The 27161-nt window shown below is 41.3% G+C and overlaps 1 protein-coding gene across 10 annotated transcripts in view; it reads left to right on the top strand.

Annotated features, from left to right (window-relative positions):
• Positions 1-20785, top strand: part of SLC7A2 (solute carrier family 7 member 2) — a 74606-nt gene extending 53821 nt beyond the window's left edge. For 8 of the 10 annotated variants that reach the window (XM_050801953.1, XM_050801947.1, XM_050801950.1 and 5 more), the window contains 7 exons: positions 481-703; positions 3287-3426; positions 7384-7486; positions 9419-9624; positions 11031-11197; positions 12611-12719; positions 15257-20785. In XM_050801953.1, coding sequence (XP_050657910.1) covers positions 481-703; positions 3287-3426; positions 7384-7486; positions 9419-9624; positions 11031-11197; positions 12611-12719; positions 15257-15453 — 1145 coding nt within the window. In that variant the 3' untranslated portion in view covers positions 15454-20785. Of the gene's footprint in view, positions 1-480; positions 704-3286; positions 3427-3674; positions 3812-7383; positions 7487-9418; positions 9625-11030; positions 11198-12610; positions 12720-15256 lie in introns of all 10 variants that reach the window. The other 2 variants (XM_050801955.1, XM_050801946.1) reach the window with 1 other exon arrangement.
• The last annotated feature ends 6376 nt before the right edge of the window (positions 20786-27161 follow it).

Genomic DNA, 27161 nt, shown 5'->3' with positions numbered 1-27161 from the left:
GATCGGCCGGGCGCAGTGGCTCACACCTGTAATCCCAATCCTTTGTGACGTTGAGGAGAGTGGATCACTTGAGGCCAGGAATTACTTGAGGCCGGGAATTAGAGACTAGATTGGCCAACATGGTGCAAACCATCTCTCCTAAAATACAAAAATTAGCCAGGTGTGGTGGTGCACACCTGTGGTCCCAGCTACTCAGGAGGCTGAAGCAAGAGATTTGCTTGAACCTGGGAAGCAGAGGTTGCCATGAGCCAAGATCACGCCACTGCACTCCAACTTGGGCAACAGAGCAAGACTCTGTCTCAAAAAAATAAAATAAAGTAAAATAAAATAAAATAAAATAGATGGACCAAGATAAGAAAAGAAAAGGGACAAAAACAGAGAAGAATTACCCTGGAGGAAAGGAAGAATTTTGCACAATTTAATTTCTTTACCTATGAATGTTTTATTAAGCATACACATCTTTTGTTTATATTTCCTTAGGTGAAGAAGTTCGGAATCCCCAGAGAGCTATTCCCATTGGAATTGTGACGTCTTTGCTTGTTTGCTTTATGGCCTATTTTGGGGTCTCTGCAGCTTTAACACTTATGATGCCTTACTACCTCCTCGATGAAAAAAGCCCCCTTCCGGTAGCATTTGAATATGTGGGATGGGGTCCTGCCAAATACGTTGTGGCAGCTGGTTCTCTCTGCGCCTTGTCAACAAGGTACATTGCGTGGCCTTTGGGGCAGGGGCTGTTTGGGATTCTACAAAGTAGTCAGTGTCTAAAAATTTGCTTTTGTCTATTTAAAAAGTATCCTAATAGAAACAAAATATTGTGCAACTTTGTATTTATTGATTAGCTTGCTCCGAATTTCCAGATAAAAATCTTAAAGGATAAACTCCCCTGCTGTTAGTTCAGAGTCAGTTTTTGAAGACAGTGATGGTCCAGGCTTCAGTAGAAATATATGTGGCATTGATACACACACACACACACACGTATCTGTGGCACATAGTCATGTATATAGGCATTATGAAACTTCAGGATTCTTGTCCTAAAATGTTTCTCCATTGGCTTTGGTGATACTAGTAGTTCTTTAGACATCTGAGAATGTATGTACAGACCTTGCGTTTGCTACACTCTGTTTGAGTAATACTGAGCCTATGTGAGTGAACACTTATGCTCTGTCTTTTAAAAATATAGTGTGCCTTTTATTGTGAAACATGGAGACTTTTTCTTAGCACCAATCAGAGTGCAGTTGGTCTGGAAATAGAAATTATCATTCTTAAATAAATGGTGGCAATTCATATAAATATGTGAAGAGAAAAGGGTCATTGAATCCCAAGTTTTCAGATTCTCAGTAGCTGCTTGTTTGAATACTTTAGAACTCATTTCCCAGGTTTCCTGAGCTGCCCTCATTTCAATTAACATATGATTATGCGTAAGATATTTCATTCTCTTTTTTTATCATGTCATACAGTGGAAGAGTCTTGCAAAGAGAAAATTAATCCTTTTTACCAGATTAGTAATTTTTTAACTGAAAATAAGCTTCTAAAAGTCTGAAACTAGAAAAAGAAGTCTTTTAGTGTAATTCACCAGCCTAGCTTTATTTTTCCCCTTCAAACTCCCTTTTATTTTCTATATAATAAGAAAGTACCTTCAAGAATAGAGGAAATTTCATGTAAAATTTTAAACTGAAATTTGAACTTCCTACAGATAGTCTTCTCTTTAATTACATATCATTAAGACAATATTAAGTAGCAATTAGACGCTCTTGGTTTCTCAGCCATCTGCTAGTGTAGAGGTTTATTTATTTATTTGAGACAGGGTCTCGCTCTGTCAAGCAGGCTGAAGTGCGGAGCATGATCATAGTTCACTGAGGCTCGAACTCCTGGGTTCAGGTGATCTCCCCAGCTCAGCCTCCTGAGTAGCTAGGATACAGGCACGTAACACCACACCTGGTTAATTTTTTATTTTTTACAGAGACGAGGTCTCGCTAAGTTCCCCAGGCTGGTCTTGAACTTCTGGGCTCAAGCGATCCTCCCACCTCAGCCTCCCAAAGTGTTGGGGTTACAGGCATGAGCCATCACACCTGGCCTTGAGGTTTATTTTGAATAGCTTCAAGTAATTTCCAAAGTCTGAATTCTGAAGATACCACGCCCCCATGGCCTTAGAAGGGATGGGCAAAGATTCATCTGTGGCCAAGCTCAACAGAGCCTTATTAAAGATAAAGAAGGGCCAGGCATAGTGGTTCACTCTTGTAGTCCCAGTACTTTGGGACACCGAGGCGGGAGGATCACTTAAGGCAAAGAGTTCAGGACCAGCCTGGGCAACATAGCAAGGCTTGGTCTCCTCAAAAAATTCAATCAATTAGCTGAGCAGGTGGCATGTGCCTTTAGTCCCAGTCGCAGTTACTTGAGAGACTGAGGTGGGAGGCTCGCTTGAGCCCAGGAGCTTCAGGGCACAGTGAGCTATGACTGTACTACTGCATTCCAGCCTGGGTGACAGAGTGACACCCTGTTGCAAATAAAATAAATAAATAAGAAGGATTTTTAAATAAAATACTTTTTTTTGTTTTCTCTTACATGGTTATTTTTCACAACTAAGTAATGTGTGCAATGGTGCAGCTAGTAGACAAAAGTAATTCCGAGCATCTCAAGCAAAAACTGTCTTACTAAGCTTCAGTTGCTAACTTTTCATTGTGGTCCCCTCTGTATACTACATTTACGTAAATTGATCTTCTTTGCCTTTTTCTACCTTGATTATCTTATGATGCTGGGGATTATTACTAACTTGATCCAATATCAGGGTGTGTGAGAAAAAATACTGGTACAATAAATGCAAAAAATACATCATTATTGAATAAAGGTTGCAACTATTGCTTATGAAATAAAATTACTTAGTCTTTTCTTTAATTACATATCAAATTAATAATTTTATTTTCTAAGTTGTTGCTGCTAAAAATGTCTTAATAATATTGGTTTGGTTAAGTCTTAATTACTTAGTTTTAATTTGGTAATAATTGTGGGTACATACAAATTCCTTGCAATATTGTTTTTAGTCTGGTAATTTTGCTGGGTACTACTTATCCGTAACAGAATAATGAATAGCACAATGGTAAATATTAGCAAATTTTTTTAAATGCCCTATCATAGTGCATTTAAAAACAATGTGACATAATTATTAATATAAATAATATGACTTTGTAATTACAACTGTCATGCTGAATATTATACAATTTTATTTCCGTTCGGGGATGTAATCTTGCATGAATGTTTGCCATACTGCATGTGTTTGCTTTTTATTCAGTCTTCTTGGATCCATTTTCCCAATGCCTCGTGTAATCTATGCTATGGCGGAGGATGGGTTGCTTTTCAAATGTCTAGCTCAAATCAATTCCAAAACGAAGACACCAATAATTGCTACTTTGTCATCGGGTGCGGTGGCAGGTGAGAGAGAGTTGACTTTTCTTAAGAAACGGGGGATCTTTTTCGTCAAGGACTCTGCGTTAAAAATACAAAGCTAGGTGGTTTTCTGTTTTGATTTACAAGAAGTTCAGTCACTTTTTTTGTGAATGTTTCCTATTTTGAATTTTTTTGGTTCTGCATTTTCGTGTGTCCAGTCTTTACCTGTGCGTACCTGTCTAGAATAATCCTTAAAATAACTCATGTGTGAATTTTGAATTTTTCTGTTCTAGTCTTCTGGGCTCTATGTTCCCTTTACCCCGAATTCTGTTTGCCATGGCCCGGGATGGCTTACTGTTTAGATTTCTTGCCAGAGTGAGTAAGAGGCAGTCACCGGTTGCTGCCACGTTGACTGCAGGGGTCATTTCTGGTAAGCTTTACAGACTTAGGCTTCTTGAGCATTGGACTGGAACATTTAATTCGCATGCATGGACTTAGAAAGAGGGTCTGCATGCTGTGCATGTAAGTTAAAAAAAAAAAAACCAAAATCACTGGTAAATTAGCGTACGGGCATGGGGATTAACATTGAAAATTGTGGTGGCGGTGGTATACTGAAGTTCATTCTTAATTGACCCTTTGGGATATATATATTTTTTTTTTTACTATTTTGTTATTTTAATATTTTGGGCTCGAACAAATGTACAAAGGGTTATAATGGCTCTCCACTAAATATCATGAATTGCTTTTCTGATGAACTAGCACACAAAATTATATCATTGATACCTAAAGTTTCGATTAAGGAATTCTGGCTTAATTTTTGAAATATTAATTTTAAAATAATGATTGTTTGGTCTAGGATATACGTTGAATATTGCTAAAGGACCACAGGATTTTTTAACTGCTAAGCTTTACCTGTTATTAATAAGAAATGTCCAAGATAATTTATGCTTGGGTGTTGTGATCACCGTCCTCAGTATGGTGGGCATCCTTGCTCCCAGGACCATCGTAGCCGTCTAACAGTTACGAATGTGTATATCCTCTCCAACTCCATCAGGAATCTATTTTCCCTTTCAACAGTTTTGGTACTTAAATTATGTTCAGAAAATCCAGATTACTAGTCTTTTGGCACATCTTAATATCCATGTAAAATACCCTTGGCCAGATTCTTATCTCATGCAGAAAATTTCAGTGAGATTCTAGATCCAGACAATGACCTTAAAGGTACTGTTACAGGAAGCAAAAGAAAGACTTTAGCAAACTTTATATGTAAAATAATGAACAATCTTGGCACTAGAAATTCAAACCAAAGTGACAATTTCGTTGAGGCTCTGAATTGTTGGGAAATCAGGTTAGAATACGCTACTGCTTCATTCTGTGTAAAATGGATTTTTTTTTTCAGGATCAGAATGTATTTGTTTAAACACTTTCACTGTAAACATTTTCTTATAAATCTGGCCCTTTCTTTTTTTTTTTTTTTTTTGAGATGTAGTCTCACTCTGTCGCCCAGGCTGGAGTGCAGTGGCGCTATCTCGGCTCACTGCAAACTCCACCTCCCGGGTTCCCGCCATTCTCCTGCCTCAGCCTCCCGAGAAGCTGGGACTACAGGCACCTGCCACCACACCCGGCTAATTTTTTTGTATTTTTAGTAGAGACAGGGTTTCACCGTGTTCGCCAGGATGGTCTCGATCTCCTGACCTCGTGATCCGCCAGCCTCAGCCTCTGAAAGTGCTGGGATTACAGGCGTGGGAGCCACCGCTCCTGGCAAATCTGGCCCTTTCTTAAACATATGTTAGACAGTCAAGCCACTTATTTTCTCAGGCCTAGGTTTCTGCCCCGCTAAAATGAAGGTTTGCCCTAGACGATGTGAAGCCTATTTTATTTTTAAACAACACATGTTAAACATAGTGTGTAAATATTTTTGACAGTCATACATTTTATTTGACTCATAAAAAATTTTCTCTTTCCAGTAAAATACTTGCCCAGTAATGATCCAGAATTTTTAAAAGTTTATCCTTCTCCATTCAGGAAGAATTGAATTTGGTGGCATGTTAAGATACTAAAATTAATAATTACAAGAAGATGATTATAATATACCACTTTTTAAAATGCTTTAAAATGTTTTTGTTATTTTATACTCCCATACCTTACTTTGCTTATTTTTAACTTGGATTAGAGAGCTTGTGTGGACAATTTATCATTTTCTTCTCTCTTTGCTACCTTATTTGGCTCTCTGTGATTTTTAAATATACTGAAATTGTAATAATCTGACGTATAAGTATATGAGCAATGAAGAATTTTCTTCCTTTTTTTTTTTTTGTTTTTTTTTTTGAGACATAGTCTCACTCTGTCCCCCAGGCTGGAGTTTAGTGGCACAATCTTGGCTCATTGCAACCTCCGCCTCCCGGGTTCAAGCAATTCTCCTGCCTCAGCCTCCTGAGTAGCTCTGATTACAGTCACGTGCCACCACACCCAGCTGATTTTTTTTTTTTTTTTTAGTAGAGATGGGGTTTCACCATGTTGGCCAGGCTGGTCTCAACCTCCTGACCTCAAGTGATCTGCCTGGCCCGGCCTCCCAAAGTGCAGGGATTACAGGTGTGAACTTCTGTGCCCAGCAAAGAATTTTCAAAGTGACGCATGCAGTGTGTTAAAAGAAACAGTGTGATCTTGTAGAAGGAACATGGGGCTGTTGAATGAGGGAAACTCTGCCCCGACAGGTAGTCGTGGCCTTGCTAAGTTAGCCTGTCTCTAAGATGGGGATAATCCTGTTAGAAAAACCACTCACAGTTGCTGAGTTTGGGGTCAAAAATTGTCAAATCCAGCCATATTTTATATGCCTAAACCTAAATGATTTCCCATCTCATAGGATCATTGACTCGAAGGTAAAATGAGATCACAGAGATTTAAATCTTGTACAGGGATCTGAAACATCATATAAACGGAGTGTGTTGTTATCTACTTACTCTAACAGGGAAAACTATGTGCTAAATTCAAGTTAATATTGTCACTATCTTGATGTTTCAGTGGAGAAAACTGTTGCTTAGTGGAAGTTAAACTATTTAACTGTTTACAGTATGTTTTGCCTCTTAATATTTTGGGATTTGGTATGCAGGACCAGAAATTGATCGCTCAGATCTAGTAAGTCTACCTGCAATGCATGGCTTTAATCGTAGTGGAATTTAGCCTGTTTCAGAAACATAATTTAATTGAAAATTATTTTATTTTATTTTATCAGAATTACTAAAATAATTTTCAGTCAGGGGGGTCACTGTCACACCTGTAATCCCAGCGTCTTGGGAGACTGAGGCCAGTGGATCATTTGAGGCCAGTTCGAGACCAGCCTGACCAACATGGTGAAACCCTGCCTCTACGAAAAATACGAAAATTATCCAGGTGTGGTGGCACACACCTGTAGTCCCAGCTACTCAGGAGGCTGAGATATGAGAATCACTTGGACCAGGGAGGTGGAGATTGCAGTAAGCCGAGATCATAGCACTGCACTCCAGCCTGGGTGACAAAGTGAGACCCTGTCTCAAAAAAAAAAAAAAAAAAATTGAGTTGTATATGATGTAACTCAATGTGTATGGAAACTAAAGTGGTTATATAATATCTGTAATGAAAGCTCCTTCTGTGTGAATGTTTTTTGTGGTTTTAAAAAAGGAGCTAGCCAGTGCTTCCTAGCAGTATTTTTCTTCTGAAACATCAAAGACAGTGTTCTGTCATGTAATGTTTTCAGTCTTTGTCAGGCCAAATATTTCTTATGTAATCTAAGTAGAATGTGCCTGTAGTGGCTAGAGAGCTGAGGGTTTTTGAAGTCCTATCAGCAGTTTATATGACCTAAAGAACATCTTATTAACTGTGAGAGATATATTTTCTACACTGTGGTTGGCTTATCATTGGGACTAAAACGAAGTGGCAGTCAGCTGTCCCTGACTTGAACATTAGTAACTGTCTGGAATTTCCTCCTGGGCCGTTTACTCCACCATTCTTTTCTTCTCCCCCTAGCTTTGATGGCCTTTCTGTTTGACCTGAAGGCACTTGTGGACATGATGTCCATTGGCACACTCATGGCCTACTCTTTGGTGGCAGCCTGTGTTCTCATCCTCAGGTGAGTCACCTGGTGGTTCTACGGGGTGTACCATGCATGGGGGACTCTGGGACTGAGAAAATGAGCCCTCGCTCTCCTGGCTTCCTGGGAGCCAGCAGTCTCACCAAGGGGAGAGGTCACATCTATCAAAATAGTAATGAAAAATAGAAGAAGCCTATCTGGTCTGTAGCAAAGAATCATATGCAAGTTGACCACGAGTGATAGGTTGGCCTAATCTACGTGAAAGGCCATTTCTCATAATGTCTAAAGACACTTAAAAATGCTGTGCTTTTTGTTCCATTAATTCAGTTGTTAAAATTTTTGTGCTAAAGATTTAACCAGAGGCGCACATAGATGTATGTAGAGGATGTTTTTGGAAAAGGTAATTTACAGCAGTGAAAAAATGAAACTAACCTGAATATCACTAGAGGAATGGTTAAATAAATGAAGCTACATTTATTCACTGAACTCTTCTACAGCAAATAAAATGGTATTTAATTTTATGGAGAAATATATCCATTTGAGGACATAAAACTACAGTATATGTAGTGTCTGAACTGTCTCAAGTAATAAATTTACATGGAGAAATCATATATGCCTGTATAGCCGTTATATGCCTGGGTGAAATTGTACCAAAGTGCTAACAGTGATTAACACTGGCTGGTAGTATTATGGCTGGTTTTGAATTTCTCCTGTATGCTTTTGTGCATTTTTTCTCAGTGAGCATATTTCTTTATATGGAGGGAAAATGTTACTTTCAAATATAAGTAAAGGCTGCCCAGAAGGAGAAGAGGCCACACTGAAAAGCCTGGGGCAGACACTAGGAGGAGAAGTAGGCTTGTATTAGTCCATTCTCACACTGCTAGTAAAGACATACCCAAGACTGGGTAATTTATAAAGGAAAGAAGTTTAATTGACTCATGGTTCCGCAGGGCTGGAGAGGCCTCAGGAAACTTACAATCATGGTGGAAGGGGAAGCAAACATGTCCTTCTTCACATGATGGGAGGAAGGCGAAGTGCTGAGCAAAAAGGGGAAAAGCCCCTTAGGGCGTGGTGGGGGACACCTGTTGTCCTAGCTACTCAGGAGGTTGAGGCAGGAGAATCACTTGAACCCAGGAAGCAGAGGTTGCAGCGAGCTGAGATCACACCACTGCACTCCAGCCTGGGCAATAAGAGCGAAACTCGGTCTCAAAAAAAAATAACAAAACAAAACATGAAAAACCATCAGATCTCATGAGAACTCACTTGCTATCACAAGAACGGCATGAGAGTAACCACTGCCATGATTTTTGAATTACCTCCCACTGGGTCCCTCCCACAGCACCTGGGGATTGTGGGAACTACAATTCAAGGTGAGATTTGGGTGGGGACACAGCCAAACCATGTCAAGGCTGATGTCTTGATATAGGCTATACAGGAGGAGGATAAAATAATAAAGGACAATGGCATGCAATGGGTGTAGACGTGGCAGGATGGTCAGATGAGCTTGTCTTGGTTTAGCTAGAAGAATCAGTAGGGAAGGATGAGGCCAGAAAGACAGATTGTGATGAGGCCTTTGAAAGCCAAACTGGTGACTGCATTATTTTATAGCTGAAATTTACCCAGAGTTTCTGCGCTGTTTTCATGAACCGCATTTCCTTTGGACATAGATAATTTCAGAATAATCATCCTTTTATTGTGATTGCCTTACTTTACAGTTTCACTTTCTTTTGCCGTCTAATATATGACTCTGATTAGGTAACTCCTGGGGGAAATTTGGGTATTTTGCTGCAGATGTTTTCTCGAAAAGGTTTGTGGCCTGACTCAGCATGCTCTGGGACTGGAGTCATAAGTGTTGATTTACTTTACACACTATCACTCTGTATGATGTCTTCCTTAAGGCTTTAGGTGCTGGTTTCACTTGGGCCAAATGTCTGTTTGAGAATAAAGACACAGATGTCTGTTTGGGAATAGGTACCAGCCTGGCTTATCTTACGAGCAGCCCAAATTTTCTCCCGAGAAAGATGGTCTGGAATCGTCTCCCAGGGTAACCTCGAAGAGTGAGTCCCAGGTCACCATGCTGCAGAGACAGGGCTTCAGTGTGCGGACCCTCTTCTTCCCCTCCCTTCTGCCGACACAGCAGTCAGCTTCTCTCGTGAGCTTTCTGGTAGGATTCCTGGGTAAGTCTTCTCTGCTCACATTGTACAGACCCAGATGTGTGTGGGTAGAGCTGGCGTGATGTGAAAGAGAACAGAGAGCCTCACATTGCCCTAGAATATATTAGCAACCACCCTGAAATTTTCACCTAAAGCATCACCAGTCGTCGAGATCATCTTTATATTACCTGTATATATTTATTGCATCTTGATAATCGAACAAAAGAGGAAGGAATACTTCAAGACGAGAGTGACAGAAGTACAAACTGGCACATTCGTTAGAGGTTAGGATGCCCTCTGGGTGAAAGCATCAGGCTACGTACCCGTGCCAGTAACTTGACTGACTGGAACCTGATGGAATTGTCCAATAATATAGGACATCCTTGTTTTATGTAACACACAGTTACGTAATCATTCGTGTTTTCAGTGACATTTATAAAATGTCGCCTGTGTGCCGGGTACTCCACTGGGCACCTGGGATGCCAAGAGAGGCGGTCCATACTCTCACTGGGCTTTACAGGACGGGATGATTGGTGGCAAGTTGGAAAGCACAGGCTTCTCAGAGCAAATAAGAGGTGCCCCTAGAGCAGACTTGATGGTCAGAGATGGGGTGGTGATGTCATTCTCCGAAACAAGGAGAAAAGATGCAGATGATATATTATTTGTGTACGTTAACAGTCTGTATTAGTCTGTTCTCATGCTGCTAATAAAGACATACCTGAGACTGGGTAAATTATAAAGAAAAAGAGGCTTAATGGACTCACAGTTCCACATGGTTGGGGAGGCCTCACAATCATGGTGGAAGGTGAAAGGCACATCTTACACGGCAGCAGGCAAGAGAATGATAACCACGCAAAAGGGGTTTCTCCTTATAAAACCATCAGATCTCATGAGACTTACTCACTGCCATGAGAACAGCATGAGGGAAACTACATACTGTTCAATTATCTTGCACCGGGTCCCTCCCACAACACATGGAAGTTATGGGAGCTACAATTCAAGATGAGATTTGGGTGGGGACACAGCCAACCCATATCACAGTCCATGTTTGCAACAGCTTAAAATAACCAGATGTGCCATTTCCCATTTGAAAAAAGGGAAATACCCACCCCTGATAGCATCCTAGTCTGAAAGTAACCAATGAGGACACAGATGGCACGTGGGCAGATAATGCAAGTCAGTAACACCAAGAGGGGCGGTTGGCTTCTAAAGAGGGGAAAGTAATGAGTAAATAAGCAATGGTTCTTAAATCCATGCAACTGGACATCTCTCTTCTCCATGAAAAAGAAGAAAGAGCAAGGCGAAGACTCTGTATTTAGCTAAGTAGATGTGTACAGAACTCAATGTTTTATCAGAACATACTGTATTGCACCAAACAATCTGGGTGGAGCGCGGTATGCTGACTGTGTTATCTACACATCCCCCTGCAGCTTTTCTCGTGTTGGGCCTGAGTGTCTTGACCACTTACGGAGTTCACGCCATCACCAGGCTGGAGGCCTGGAGCCTCGCTCTCCTCGCGCTGTTTCTTGTTCTCTATGTTGCCATCATTCTCACCATCTGGAGGCAGCCCCAGAATCAGCAGAAAGTAGCCTTCATGGTATGTGTAATGAGGATTAGAGACCCAAAATACTGTGTTCATTTTCTCTGTATAATTAGTTTGATGTGTTTTTTGTTTTTTCTTTTTTTTTCTTTTTTTTTTTTGGAGATGGAATCTCTCTGTCGCCCAGGGTGGTGTGCAGTGGAGCGATCTCGGCCTCCTCTGCCTCCCGCGTTCAAGCACTTCTCTGCCTCAGCCTCCCCAGTAGCTGGAATTACAGGCACATGCCACCACACTCAGCTAATGTTTGTATTTTTAGTAGAGACCGGATTTCACCATGTTAGCCAGGATGGTCTCAAACTCCTGACCTCAAATAATCCACCCACCTCCGCCTCCAGAGGTGCTGGGATTTTACATGTGAGCCACCCTGCCCTGCTTTTTTTTGTGTTTTTGTGGTGATGGGGTTTTGCCACATTGGCCCGGCTGGTCTCAAACTCCTGACCTCAGGTGTTTGAGACCTGCCTCAGCAACTCCTAATGTGGTTAGCCAGTGAATGAGAGTGTCAGAATCCTTCGATATGTTCCTTTTTGTGCAGAATTCCTTCTACATTGGTCCTCTTACTGCCTTTTCAAAAACTTGGGTATGTTCCTATCACAATATTATTATATATAATAGTAAACAAATTTCATGTTAAAAGAAGTTGTAATATCAGAAAAGTAGGGTGAATATTTTTAGAAATTCACTGCCCTCTCCTAAGGACTTTGTTCCCACCAAAAGCCCTTCCTCTGGGGCCGGGTGTGGCGTCTCACACCTGTAATCCCAGCACTTTGAAAGGCCAAGGCAGGAGGATTGCTTGAGGCCAGGAATTCAAGTGCAGCCTGGGCAACATAGTGAGACCCCATCTCTACAAAACAAACACATTAGCTGCGTGTAGTGGCTCATGCCTGTAGTCCTAGCTAGTCAGGAGGCTGAAGTGGGAGGATCACTTGAACCCAGGAGTTCATGGCTGCAGTGAGCTGTCATAGTATCACTGCACTCTAGCTTGGGTGACAGAGTGAGACAGTGTCTCTAAAAATAAAATAAAACTAAATTAAACATTAAAAAGATAAGCTCCTCCACTGCGAGTTAAACTATCCTGTCCCATTGGCGCTAACAGTATACTGGCTTGGGCTTGTAAAGGGCTTCCTGGAAGGATGTACCTGGGATAACCATATGTATCCCGCATTTCAGAGGTATCCCCTGTGTGTGTCTAAATTATTTTGACGGTGCAGGTGTTACTGAATCTTACAAATCCCCTGTTGCCTTGAGCTTTAGTAAATACTCTAAGATGTGATTCTCCTTTTATGGTCTCTAGAAGCGTGGTTTTAACTGTGACTATGGTAGTGTGAAAGTATATATGCCGAATTAATTGCCGCACTGTTGAAATATGCTTCAAAATATGAGTATGTTCAAAAGGATTGTTTTCCCCCTTAGGTTCCATTCTTACCATTTTTGCCAGCGTTCAGCATCCTGGTGAACATTTACTTGATGGTCCAGTTGAGTGCAGACACTTGGATCAGATTCAGCATTTGGATGGCAATTGGTAGGTCTTTTAATGTTGGGTTCTCTTTCCTATTTTATGTGCTGTGATGAGAGAAATGCACCCTCTCCCCCAGCCTGGGAATAAAAGCTTTTTTCCCCCCATTTCTTTCTTTCCTGATTCTTAGGGATGTCTGAGTGCTTTTCCAGATGTTTTCAGATGCCTTTTTAAATCAGTATCTCCCACTAACCCAGTAGAACCATGTCGGCTCTATTTCTTTCAACTTACGGGTGAAAAAAATGAAACCCAGAAGAAGTCATTTTACATCAACCAAAAACTCACAATGAATTTTCTAAAATAGAACTAAAACAGCAAAATGCCTACATGTCTGCAGTGATCTTAGGAGGGTACTTAAAACATTGCCTCCCGATCCCCACACAGTGTGGCTGTTAATAAACAGTTGCTTTGCAGACAGTTCTTTGGATTCTCCTGGTGACAGTGACACGTGTAAGGCATATCCGTGTCCCCTTAGTTAATACAGGGCGTACTTTCCAAAATACCTGACCTTGACTCTGATAATTCATCACTTGTATTTAGGGTATAATTTGAGACTTTATTCCACGTATCATTTTGTTTACAGTATTGACTTTTAAGAACATAAATTCGAAACCAGCCTGGCCAATATGGTGAAACCTTGTCTCTACTAAAAATACAAAAATTAGTCGGATGTGGTGGCGCACATCTGTAATCCCAGCTACTCTGGAGGCTGAGGCTGGAGAAACATTGAACCTGGCAGGCAAGGTCACAGGGAGCCGAGATTGTACCACTGCACTCCAGCCTGGGCAACAGAGCGAGCCGCCATCTAAAAAAAAAAAAAAAAAATTACTGGGTGAACTTGTACAGTCTCCTAGCATTTCCCTGTCACCAGGAGATTTAGGACTCAGGGACACAGTGGCTCCTTTTGAGAACCACATGGAAGGAATCCACTCTGCTACAATAGAGTGAGGCCTGGGCATGGAAAACCCACTTACCCCTACCAGAAGTTAGGCTGGTAATCGTAGGGATCACATCCATATTGTTAGACTCTCATTATTACTAAATTAGGGAACTCAGGAAATTATTGGGACTGGTTTCATTTGCGCCTTTAAAATGCAAAGTGAGAGGCCGGGCGCGGTGGCTCAAGCCTGTAATCTCAGCACTTTGGGAGGCCGAGACGGGCGGATCATGAGGTCAGGAGATCGAGACCATCCTGGCTAACACGGTGGAACCCGTCTCTACTAAAAAATACAAAAAAACTAGCCGGGCGAGGTGGCGGGCGCCTGTAGTCCCAGCTACTCGGGAGGCTGAGGCAGGAGAATGGCGTGAACCCGGGAGGCAGAGCTTGCAGTGAGCTGAGATCCAGCCACTGTACTCCAGCCTGGGCGGCAGAGCGAGACTCCGTCTCAAAAAAAAAAAAAAAAAAAAAAAAAAAAAAAAATGCAAAGTGAGGGCCAAACGCGGTGGCTCACACCTGTAATCCCAGCGCTTTGGGAGGCTGAGATGGGCGGATCACCTGAGGTCAGGAGTTCGAGGACAGCATGGCCAACATGGCGAAACCCCGTCTCTACTGAAGATACAGAGATTAACTGGGTGTGGTGACAGGCGCCTGTGGTTCCGGCTGCTCAGGAGGCTGAGGCAGGAGAATCGCTTGAGCCCAGGAGGCGGAGGATGCAGGGAGCCAGGATTGCACGACTGCACTCCAGCCTGGACGACAGAGTGAGACTCTGTCTCAAAGACAAAAATAAAAATGAAAAGCAAAAGTAAATGCAAAGTTAGGAGAAAAAACAAGTAATCCCAAATATGTATTCAGTGAGTTGTAGTGTGAATGACATTTCATGACTTACATATCCGAAATATTCTGGAATCAGCCTCATTTCTTCTAATTTGATTCTTCTTAATAAAGGCAAATCAGGAAATTTAAAAAAAAAAACATAAATTAAGATTTTTCCATATAAACATTGAAAAACTTGTTGAGAGCAAAATACAATCTATAAAGTTTGGGTCTTAACAATAGAGAGGCACATTCTACCAGGAAAATATTGATCAAGGACATCTTCTGTGGGGCATGTTGTATTTGCATTTCATTCTTCTAAAGCAGCGGTCTCCAGCCTTTTTGGCACCAGGGACAGGTTTTGTGGAAGACAGTTTTTCCATGGACAGGGTTGGGGGTGGGTTTGGGATGAAACTGTTCCACCTCAGATCATCAGGGATTAGATGGATTCTCATAAAGAGCACGCAGCCTAGATCCCTCACATGTGCAGTCTCTTCTATGAGAATCTAATGCTCCCTGCTCTGACAGGAGGCGGAGCTCAGGTGGTAATGTTAGCAATGGGGAGTGACTGTAAATACAGATGAGACTTTACTCACTCACCTCCTGCTGCTTGGCCTGGTTCCTAACAATAATGGTCTGTGGCCTGGGGTTTGGGGACTCCTGTTCTAAAGTACTACAGAAAAGAAAGAGAAAAACTCTGAAGTTCTGTGTTTAATTCTCCACCTCTATAACTTAAAAGTCATTTTCTGACATACCTGAAACCTTGATTTTTTTTTCCCCACCCCAACAGGCTTCCTGATTTACTTTGCTTATGGCATTAGACACAGCCTGGAGGGTCGTCTGAGAGATGAAAATGATGAAGAAGATGCTTATCCAGACAACATTCATGCAGCAACAGAAGAAAAATCTGCCATTCAAGCACATGACCATCACCCAAGAAATGTTAGTTTACCTTTCATATTCCATGAAAAGACAAGCGAATTCTAACACTTGCAGGAGCAGAGCTGGTCATCGTGTTAGCATACATATCCTACGCTGAGTAAACCGTGACCGGATGTCATCAGCATGCTAGTTTAACATGGGTTTGCTGCATACATAGTTCACCCTAATTTATACTTACTTACCTGGACAGCATCTCCTCAGATGGTGAATTACATGCCCGAGGAAACCTTCTGAGTGGAGGTTTCATTCATCAGTAATGAACAGCCCCCAAACAGTGGGAGTATGTGTACGTTTGTGTGTATGTATGTATCTATGTATATGCTTGGGAACATGAGTGTTAAAAGTTAGCTGGTATTTTACTATTACTGTGTTACATTTTTCCGGTGTCGTCATTAATCGGTGGCATATACTGCACATACTGAAATAGAGGTAAATCACTGAATGTAAAGAGGTTTCGTCTCTGGCCCCTGCAGTTGGGGAAATACTAGTAGCTTCACCTTGTTTGACTTCATTAATGTCAGTTTAGGGGATGCCAGAAATGCAGTTACTCATCATGGTGTCTGTCACTGGTTAGGGGTGAGATGAGGGGATAAGGAAAGAGCCTTTTCAGTAAGTTGTGAGTGCCAACAGTGGGTTTAATGCAGTTTTTTTTTTTTTTTTTTTTTTTTTTTTTTTCCTGTGAGGTATGACAGTTTGCTCACACCTCAGCCAATAGGGTGTCAGCTTCTGCTGCACTACGCAGGCCAGGAGTGGCATTCCATGTCACTAGCTGGCCTCCCTTTGAACTTTGTCTCCTTTGCAAACAGTGGTCCTAAAATATGAGGTCTTCACTTGATGTGAATGACATATCCCCAGTCAGGGACTTAAGAGAGGCACTGTGACTTACTTGGGACCCTTGCAGTTAAAAGGTGAAGAAGGTCACCATGGCCAGAAAGCTCATGGAGTGGCTGTAATGAGAATATGTTTGAAGATCAGAGAGTTAGACCAATGCTTGAATAAGCAAACCCCAAGCATCCCTTTCTAAAAAGTCACTTAAAATAAGCCAACAGACTCTCCCAGACCACACAACTTGTGGAATGATTCATCCTTTTTCCATTACTTCCTTAATCACAATTTAGTTTTTTTCTTATCCTTGTCAGGCACAGAGTTCGCTTCTTTGTTTCTGTTTCTTTTGTCTTTTCCTAGAGATGAGGGGCCTACAGCAGCATCATGCAAAGAGGGAAGGACAAAGGGAAAGAAGAGAAAATCCCCCTGTTGTGATACGAACATGCCTATTCCAGCATTAAATGGCATCTGGCCCAATTTAAGGACTTTGGATTCAATTTGCCTCTGATGTTTCTTTTGGAACATCCCTACTCCATAAATTGTTTAGCACTTTTTATTCCATTTGCTTTCAAATGACCACACTAAGCCCGTTAATACAAGCTCCCGTGTTAAATATAATAACCAACCCATCAGTGATTGGGGAATCAAATATTTTGGTTAAAAAAACACGGTTATTTAAAACTCTAAACTAAAAAAAAAATTAAATTGAATTAAAGCTATATAAACACAGTTACCCTTGTAAATGAGCAAATAAATTTTTCCGTGTAAGATTCTCTCATTGTTATATTTTACTTTTTAGGCTTCCCTAATAGCGGACTATTTATTTGCAGTGTGTTTTGCTTCTCATGAACTATTTTTTGTACAAATCATTAAACAGTTAATTGGATGAGGCTGGGTGACATTTCCCGGGACACCGTGGCGAACATTACCAAGCATGCTAGCTGGCCCACATAATCCAAAGGCAAGGAAAACATTTGTTTTCCTCATGGGTCTTCCAAGAAATCAGCTATTTTATTGTTGCCATTAGAAAGCAAGTTGCAGTGGTTTTGTATAGCCAAGAGTTTATTGTGATTAAACATCAAACAGGTAGAAAGCCTGGGTTTCTGGCTGCTAGTGTTACAGCATCCGTGACACAGAACTCATTACGGACATTCCACAACTTCCAGGGTGCACATGGTAAAATCTGAAGCCCAGAATTTTCTCTCAAGCTGCATGTTTTACTGGAGAGAAGGAGTTGGATAAGCACAGGATCGGATATTTTGGTAGGAACTGTAGGCATGCTCAGAAATCCTTGCTGTTGTCACAGTACACTGAAAACACGTTTGATTCTATACTCAATCTAGAGTAGGCCCTTCACGCAGGAAATGTGGACAATTTTTATATATGAACACTCAAATCTTTTACTGTAATGCAATCAAGAAACTTGTTTAGAATGTGATAGGCAGCTAAAACTGTTAGGCCCACTGTGCTCAATTTGAAGCGGAATTCGGTGAAAAATTATTTTTCCACATTGAAACACTTTGCAGACACAAATATATATGAAAAAATGCTTTGTCAGCCACTGTGCCTTTTTTTCTGTGAAGACTCAATGGATGTGTGTGTTTCTATGTTAACAGTTATGTATGTATGTGAGTGTATAGATATCTGTGTGTGTGTATTTCAAACGTCAGTGTATCAGTAAGTTGGGTTTATGGTGGGCTTTGGCTATATCATTATGTGGGTACCAAACCCAACTGCTGTGGAGAAAAATTAATGTTTGATGTTGATAGATATGCTTATACCTAATTTTTAGTTTTTAAACTATTTTAAAATATACTATGATTTTATATGTATATTTCCTATAGATAGACTCTTTAAGAAGTATTTATAATGTTTCTAATACGAAGTCACTCAGCTCTAGTGCATTATAGCAGGTGCTTTGTAATCTGGAATGGAGAGGAGGTGGGGGCATTTGGGGATTCCTGTTTACTTGTTCCTGCCACACCTTTTCCGACAGATCTGTCCTGGTAGGTGTTTATTAGCAAGTCAGTATCACCAGCTGTTTGGCACCTTTCTGTTTCTACATTTGAATTCATAATGTTTTCAACTACATTTTTTTTTTAATGTCTCAGAATTACCTAAATGTTTTGTGGAGTTTTGACTAGTAATCAATCAAAATTATATAAAGTCTTCTCCAGTAATGAAGAAATACATATGCAAATTCTTTCATGATTAAGTAAAAGCAGCTTCAATTACTTTTCTACCCTAAGAAATATATTCTCAGCATTTTCAGTGAGAATTTCTTCTAATGGCACCTCAATTTTATAATCTTAAAAAAAAGAATAATTTGTGACTTACCACCAGAGGGCAATGGCAGTCCTACATTTAAGAATAGAGCTATGCAAACTCTATTAAAAACTGTGAGGAAAATTTATATTAGAACCTTTGATATATACTAAAATACCGATTATCTGAATCACATTTTCCCCAGAGATAAACATTGAGAGAACTAAAGCCATAGTGTCATTTGAGAGAGAGATATATGAAAAAGTAACATTAATATATAGAACTTTACCATTATCAGCCATGGTTGATAGAAAATATTAGTTCCAGAATTATCCTCCTTTAAAAAATAAGAGACTGTCTTCTTTTAATTTCTATGAATAAAAATTTTTTTAAAACTTTTACATTTTAAATATTAGTCAAAATACTTTTAAAGTCCTGAGTGCTTACAGGTAGTTTTAAAAAAATTTTTAAGGCCAGGCATGGTGGCTCACTCCTATAATTCTAGGACCCTGGGAGGTCGAGGCAAGCTGATCGCTTGAGCCCAGGAGTTTAAGACCAGCCTGAGCAGCATAGCAAGACCCCGTCTCTACAAAAAATACAAAAATTAGCTGGGCGTGGTGGCGCACACCTGTCGTCCCAGCTACTGGGGGTGCTGAGGTGGGAGGATCGCTTGAGCCCAGGAGAGTGAGGCTGCGCCGAGCTGAGATTACGCCACTTCACTCCAGCCTGGGCAACAGTGAGACCCTGCCTCAATAAAAAAAAAAAAAAATTTAAAACACTTTAATTAGAATCTATTTTTATCTATTTTCTAAATTTATTTAAATGCTTAGCAGGGAGCATAAGGAAAAGCCATCGGCCTCCAGTACCCATGATGACAGAGGGAGCACTTGAGCCTTGCTTTCCCTCCTCTTAAATCAGGGCGTGTTCTGAGATTACAAACCACATGATGAAATCATGCCAGATTCTGACTCTCCCTTTCCGGTGATGTGGCTCATGATTTCTCCTAATACGCTTCAAGCAACTGTTACTTACCACGAAAAATACAGTTTCCACAGGGCTTTAAAGGATTGAGTTTAGCATGTGTATCACGGGTTATTAAAGTTCACGTGATTCGTGTGAAAATTAACTGTCCTTTTTGCTAGTGCCAAAACAGTGCCTTCTCTGTACACTTTACTTTTTTATAAAGTTATCCCACATGTCCTTAAATATCAAGGGGGAAAGGATGGATATTTGCATGGCAAGTAATGCCAGCAAAGGTCATTTTCATTTTTTAGTCATATAGATGTGAAAATAAGGTTGCTTGACTTTATGGTTTTGGGGAGATTTTTTTTTTTTCCTTACATGATTGTATTTAAACACTTTAGCCTTCCGGTTTCTGGATTTTGAGAAGCCTGATCTGTTATTGTTGTGGTTGTTGGTATTTGTAATGTTCATTATTGTTTATATATACACAGTTTAGTCTTACTGATTTCAAATGCATTTTGTTATTGCTCAACCCAGTTGGTAACCCTGTTTGCTGGGAGCACTATACTTAACTTTGATTCACCATGGCTGATGCCACTGCCATGATCGCTGGGTCTTAAAGAGCTTTCCCTAGCCACTGACAGCCCGGTGGAGGTCATTGTCAGGGCCCCAGGCTGGTTCCAGGGTCAGGCAGCCTGTAGAGCATGAGCATCTCTCTATCTGTGGCTACCCTTGTTGGGTGGGCTCTTAGACTGATGGGGTAGGATATGAAGTGAAAGCCTTCAAATGCAAGTAAGGTAGCTTGGGCTCCTTAATTCCAAACGTCCCATGAGTATATCAAGATGAATAAGGACCAAGGGACCTCTGTGACTCATGGAAGGGCTGGCTGTTTCCGGAAGTAGCTTAGTGGGACCTGGTCTACAATTTATGCACATGCACTGACAGCCTTGCTGTGCCACATGTCTCACCAAGACCCAGGTGGGAAAGAGCCTCAGGTTGCCAACAGGTTGGGTTTCTCTGGCCTACACCTGATTAATGGGCCCTTTATCTTTGGTGTCCCATAGGAGTGTCCCGTTGTTTTATTGCTTTATTCTGTTATTGCAGTACTTACTAAAAATTGTTGATAGGGCCCAAAACCCTACAGAAATTCTATGTCTGTAAAAACCAACAAAGGCATTGGACTTGTGTGAATGTAAAGGGTTTTTTTAGTAGTAATTTTAAATTTAAATGTCTTAAGTGATCATCAGTGTTCTTTTTACTTATAAAGTTGGATTCTTTTTTAGAATTTGTAATAAATAAAAACTGCTGCTTTACCACTGTAAAATATGCTTTCTGACGTGAGTGTATTTTTAAAATAAATTTTAATATGTAATAATATAGAATGCAGATGTCACCCATACCAAAAGCACACATTTCATACTGACCTAAGTTAAACTCCTTATTTATTTGGAAATCTTTAAAGCTCAGAAATATAAGCAATCTACATTGAAACAATTGAAGAATACTAAGCTGACAGCCTAGGGCCTGCTGTGTGACTGACTGCCAAGTCCTGTGAGATGAGAGGTGTCTTCACATATCCTCAATCCTCATGGCACATTCCAAAAAATATCAGTTGCTTTTGAAGCATGCTACCCCAGAGTCACACATCTGGGATCCTGCCACTACAGCTGCCATTTAATGAGCCAATCACTTTGACATTGCTTTGATCTGCAAGAAGTTCATCAGTGTTCTGTCCACCAATCATAGCCTTTAATCATTAGTGATCAGTTGTATGTAACTAGGATACTTTTTAAATATGGTAAATAATTATCAACTTTTTACTCTTTGATAGAGAGGGAGAATTCAAAGCGGATTTTTAAAATATGTTTCTAAATTGCTTAAAACTACAAATCTCTTGAGTTAGCTTGTTTAATTTTGAAACATTTGTGTATGCAGTTCCTATTGTTTGTAGTAAATTGGAGGGAACATGTTGAATTTAAAAAACTTAGTACTATCAATTTAGAAAGCATTAAAAACCAAGCTAAAATAGCAAACTACTTGCCAAGTAGAAGCCTCAAACAATTTAATTTTTGTTTGATTAGGGTTGCTGTGAGACAGTTGTGCCCTACCTCTGTTTTGCCACCATGAGATCACATGAAATTATTCCCCAATAGTTGTCTCTGGGCTGTAGGTCCAGCCAGAAGCTCCTGGAGGTAAGAACATGATCTCCTTAGTGTTTAAAGGACACAGATAGGCTTCCTTTGGGGGCTGAGGGTTCAAAGCCATGGATTGCAAAGAGATTGTGCTGAGAAGTCCTCATCTGTGTGGAAAGAGTAAATTATTTCATCCCATGAACTATCTCAAAAAATTATCAAAGACATAACAAAAATAACTCTCACTATCACATTATCTCAGCTTGTCTTTTAAAGTGTGTCAAAGTGGCTGGGCACAGTGGTTCACACTTGTAACCCCAGCACTTTGGGAAGCCAAGGTGGGAGGATTGCTTGAGGCCAGAAGTTCAAGACCAGCCTGGTCAACAAAGCAGAGACTCCAGTCTTTTTTTAATTAGCTGAGTGCCTGTAGTCCCAGCTACTCAGGCGGCTAAGAGGGGAGGATCACTTGAGTCCAGGAGGTTGAGGCTTCAGTGATCCATGATGGCACCATTGCACTCTAGTCTGGGTGACAGAGTGAGAATCTATCTCTAAAATCAAATGGATGAACGTAGATCAAAGTGTGAGTGAAACTAGAAAGAGACTCGGCTCAACACTCACTTATATAAACCTTCCTAGTAACAGATTGATAGCCACCTCTTAAATAGTTGTAGGTATCACAGTATCAGATGTCATAAACTCTGGGCAAAGAGTTGTTATTGCTCTATTAAGACTGGAGCAGTCAAGAGGAAGAGAAACCCACAGGATAGAGACCGCACTACCCAGGAGTAGTGTATAGCCCAGGGTGGGCCCCAATCTCCAAGCCAGTTTCTGAGTTCTGAGTCCCTTAACCCACAAATACTACAACATTGTCAAAGTTCAAGATTCTGGGCATCCCCAGTGGCTAAGTCTCCAAGTCACCGGAATCTTTCCTACCTGCTCACTGACGTCTGATAGTTTCACGGAAGGACCAACAATTTCACTGCTCTGGTAGAAATCAGGCTTGGCATGCCATTGTTCTTAAAACAGAACCATTGACTTTAGTTGGCACGCAAGTGTAAATGACTGATAATAGATACTTTTCAAAAAGAGCATCTAGAGCAAATAAGCAAGAGAAGGCAAATAGGCAGAGACAGTTGAAAGAGGAGGGAAGACACTATTAAGAGAAAGAGGAGGCCAGGCGCGGTAATCCCAGCACTTTGGGAGGCCAAGATGGGCGGATCACGAGCTCAGGAGATCGAGACCATCCTGGCGAACACAGTGAAACCCCGTCTCTACTAAAAAATACAAAAAACTAGCGGGGCGAGGTGGCGGGCGCCTGTGGTCCCAGCTACTTGGGAGGCTGAGGCAGGAGAATGGCGTAAACCCGGGAGGCGGAGCTTGCAGTGAGCAGAGATTGTGCCACTACACTCCAGCCTGGGTGACAGAGTGAGACTCTGTCTCAAAAAAAAAAAAAAAAAAAAAAGAAAGAGCAGAGCAAAGAAAAAAGAGGCCAAAGCTTTCAAGTCACAAGTTTCCTATTCTACGTTTTGGCTTAGAGTGGTCCCTCTTTCCCTTGCCACTTAGAGGCTCTCACAACTAATGAACAGGTGATGCATCTTTATAACATGCTACATCCTGGAGCTAGGAAGGTCATTACTTGTGCTTCATTGGTTTTAAGTAGACTAAGCTTCTGGGATCCTTACCTTACCCTACCCTAAGATGTCTCTTGATGAGTGGCTCTGGGAGCATCAAAAATGTCTGGCATTTCTATCAGAATGAAGTTTTCAGGGAGTCCCATATTTAAAACCACTAAATTTTGTTACTGCTAAAACCTGGAAGCATTGATTTTCATTGTGGGAAGTCAGGGGCCCAGAACGGAGGGACCGGCTGGAGCTGTGGCAGAAGAACGTAAATTGTGAAGATTTCATGGACATTTATCAGTTCCCAAATAATACTTTTATAATTTCTTATGCCTGTCTTTACTTTAATCTCTTAATCCTGTTATCTTCATAAGCTGAGGATGTATGTCACCTCAGGACCACTGTGATAACTGTGTTAACTGCACAAATTGATTGTAAAATGTGTGTTTGAACAATACGAAATCAGTGCACCCTGAAAAAGAACGTAATTTTTATGGAACAAGGGAAGATAACCATAAGGTCTGACTGCCTGCAGGGTTGAGCAAAAAGAGCCATACTTTTCATCTTGCAGACAGCCTATAAACAGACGTGCAAGTAGGAGAGAGATCGCTAAATTCTTTTCCTAGCAAGGAATATTAATATTAATACCCTGGGAAACTAATGCATTCCTGGGGGGAGGTCTATAAATGGCCACTCTGCGAGTGTCTGTCTTATGTGGTTGACGTAAGGACTGAGAGATGCCCTGGTCTCCTGCAGTACCCTCAGGCTTACTAGGGTGGGGAAAAAACTCCGCCCTGGTAAATTTGTGGTCAGACCAGTTCTCTGCTCTTGAACCCTGTTTTCTGTTGTTTAAGATGTTTATCAAGACAATACGTTCACCACTGATCATAGACCCTTATCAGTCGTTCTGCTTTTGCCCTTTGCCTTGTGATCTTTGTTGGATCCTTATCAGTAGTTCTGCTTTTGCCCTTCGTCCTGTTCCCTCAGAAGCATGTGATCTTTGTTCTGCTTTCTGCCCTTCGAAGCATGTGATCTTTGTACCTACTCTCTGTTCTTACACCCCCTCCCCTTTTGAAACCCTTAATAAAAAACTTGCTGGTTTGAAGCTCAGGTAGGCATCACGGTACTACCAATATGTGTTGTCACCCCCAGCGGCCCAGTTGTAAAATTCCTCTTTGCACTCTTTTCGTTTATTTCTCAGCCGGCTGACACTTATGGAAAATAAAAAGAACCTATGTTGAAATATTGGGGGTGAGATCCCCCAATAGATTTTTGTGAAAAAATCGTCTTGGTTGTATGTCTGTAGTTAATGAAGACTAGTTAAAGAATTTACATGTCCTTATCTTGGGGATGGAGAAGGGATGCCCAAAATGTTGGCTGATTTTTTCTTACCTAACAAATTCCTAATGGTATTCACCACTTCAAAGGGGCGTATAAAAAGCACGGAAGGCAATAGAGTAGGGGGATTTCGTGGGTAGGCATAGAAAACTACCATTAATTAAAATAGACAATGAAAACGGCCGGGCATGGTGGCTGACACCTGTAATCCCAGCACTTGGGGAGGCTGAGGCAGGAGGATCACTTGAAGTCAGGAGGTTGAGACCAGCCTGGCCAACATAGTGAAACCCCAGCTCTACTGAAAATATAAAAATTAGCCAGCCATGGTGGCGCACACCTGTAGTCCCAGCTACGCAGGAGGCTGAGGCAGGAGAATCACTTGAACCCAAGAGGTGGAGGTTGCAGTGAGCTGAGATTGTGCCAGTGTACTCCAGCCTAAGCGACAGAGTAAGACTTATCTAACAAAAAAGAAAAGAAAATAAAGAAAAGTGGGTGTTACAGGTAATGTGATCATTTATCTAAAAACCCAAGAGATCAACTGAAAACTATTTAGGCTACTAAGAAGGTCCATTAAGGTGACCAGATAGAAGCTAAATGCACAAAAAAATTAATCAGGCCTTGGGAAAGCAGGCTTCAAGTTGTATTTGATTTAGAGCTGCAAGATAATGCTTATTTTAATTGGCTAACATTATAGTAATTGTTGAAAAAGGAATGGAAAAGATCAACACAACAGATTTTAATAATAAAATTCTTTCTCACCGTAGAGACAAAGCACGTGGATTTTTATAGTGAAATAAGACCCATGAAAAATACAGCTTTGGCAGTTTTCATTTTCAAATTTAAAATCATCTTGAGATTGTCTCATTCAAGGATAATAAGCCTTGTGATGAAATAGCTACATGTCTCGGGAAGCCCCTATACTTCTTATGAATTCTGTTCCCATCCTAATACAGACCCTGTATTAGTTTCCTGGAGCTACCATAACAAAGAGCCACAGACTGGGTGGTTTAAAGAACAGAAATGTATTATCTTATCTTTCTGAATGGTAGAAATCTGAGAGCAAGGTGGCAGAAGAATGGGTATTCTCTGAGGCCTCTCTCCTCTGCTTTTATTTATTTATTAATTATTTATTTTGAGACAGAGTCTCTTTCTATTGCCCAGGCTGGAGTGCAGTGGCACCATCTCAGCTCACTGCAATCTCGTTTCCCAGGATCAAATGACTCTCGCGCCTCAGCCTCTCAAGAAGAGCCTCTAAGTGGCAAGAGAAAGAGGTACCACTCTAAGCTAAATGTAGCTGAGCCAGGGCAGTGAAACTTGACAAAGATGGCATAAGAGAGGCGGACCTGGAACATGCACAGTTAGCATGGTGGGGAGACTGGGACCGAGAGGAGTAATCTAGACCCAACCCCAGGCTCCAATAGGGAGCGAGAGTGAAGCAGTCATTTCACGGGGTCAGAATGAAAAGAAATCTCAGGATGGGGCAACTTAGGCAGATTTACCCTCTGTGTGCACCCTCCAAGTCCTTTGCTCAGAATTCTCCCCAGAACGTGACATGCCACATTGTAGTGGTCTAAATTCTTGTCTACTCCTTAAAAGCTGCCATAATAGATGATGTCTTAACCTTCATAGCCATAAGGTTAATCACATAGCAAACTCCTGTTGAAATAATCGTCTAGTTCCTTCTCTTAATAAACAAGAGATGCTAAAACCCAGAAGGTTAAGTGAATTGTGAGAGGCTTTCAGAGTTTGCGCCAGTGTCAAGATCTGAACTTTGGTCTTTATTACCAGGCAATTGTTCTCTGCATCACAAAGCGAGTGGCAAAGCTCGGGCTAGAGGTGGCAACAGAATGTAGAATTCTTGGTTCCTCCTGCAGAAGTGACTGAGAAGCATTAGTTTATTGTAAATGGCAGCACTTCTTTCCTTGGGTGTTGAGGGACAAATCCCTTTTCTGATACTCAGAATTGATCTCTCTTTAATAGCGGTGCCTGGTACTGAAGATCAGGATGAGATGGGCTGCTTCTCACCAGGGGGAGCACACACCGGCATCTCCCCCGCTAGCAAACTGCTTTGATCATGTGAGTCTGCAAGCTCAGAAACGCAGGATGGCTCTCTGCAGAGGGGCTCGTGAAAGCCTGAATCCTCTGCCCCACTGTTACCTGACAGAGTTGTCCAGGTTCTTGGCCTGTTGAACAAAGAATTGAACAAAATGCAGAGTAACAAAAGAAAGAAGCAAGGAAAAACAAAGCAACAGAAGGGAGGAAGGAAAGCGTAGAGTTATAGAAGACAATTCAGAGTGCGCTGCAGGAAGCCGATGGTCCCCAGGGATTTTATAAAGCGAAAAGAACTTGGCAACACCTCTGGGTTCCCTTTAGAGGCCTCCAACTGGTTACACCCTACGATGGATTGGCCTGCCACCAATCAGAGGCTAAAGTGGAAACTTTTGCCTTGATATCAGAGGAGCAAGGATGTGGCCTGTGTGCCGCCTAATCGTGCCTAGAACTGTCTGCACCTGCCGATCTTTTGTTTCTGCGAACTGGCTGCACCTGCTGTTCTCCTGCTTCTATCCTAGCCGTGCTTACTCTAATTCCCTATTCTCCTGCCTCCCCACCA

This window comes from Macaca thibetana, chromosome 8, assembly GCF_024542745.1.
Source record: "Macaca thibetana thibetana isolate TM-01 chromosome 8, ASM2454274v1, whole genome shotgun sequence".
NCBI classification, from domain to species: Eukaryota; Metazoa; Chordata; class Mammalia; order Primates; family Cercopithecidae; genus Macaca; species Macaca thibetana.
The sequence above is the reverse complement of the archived record's forward strand: the minus strand, read 5'-3'. Positions and strand labels throughout refer to the sequence as shown.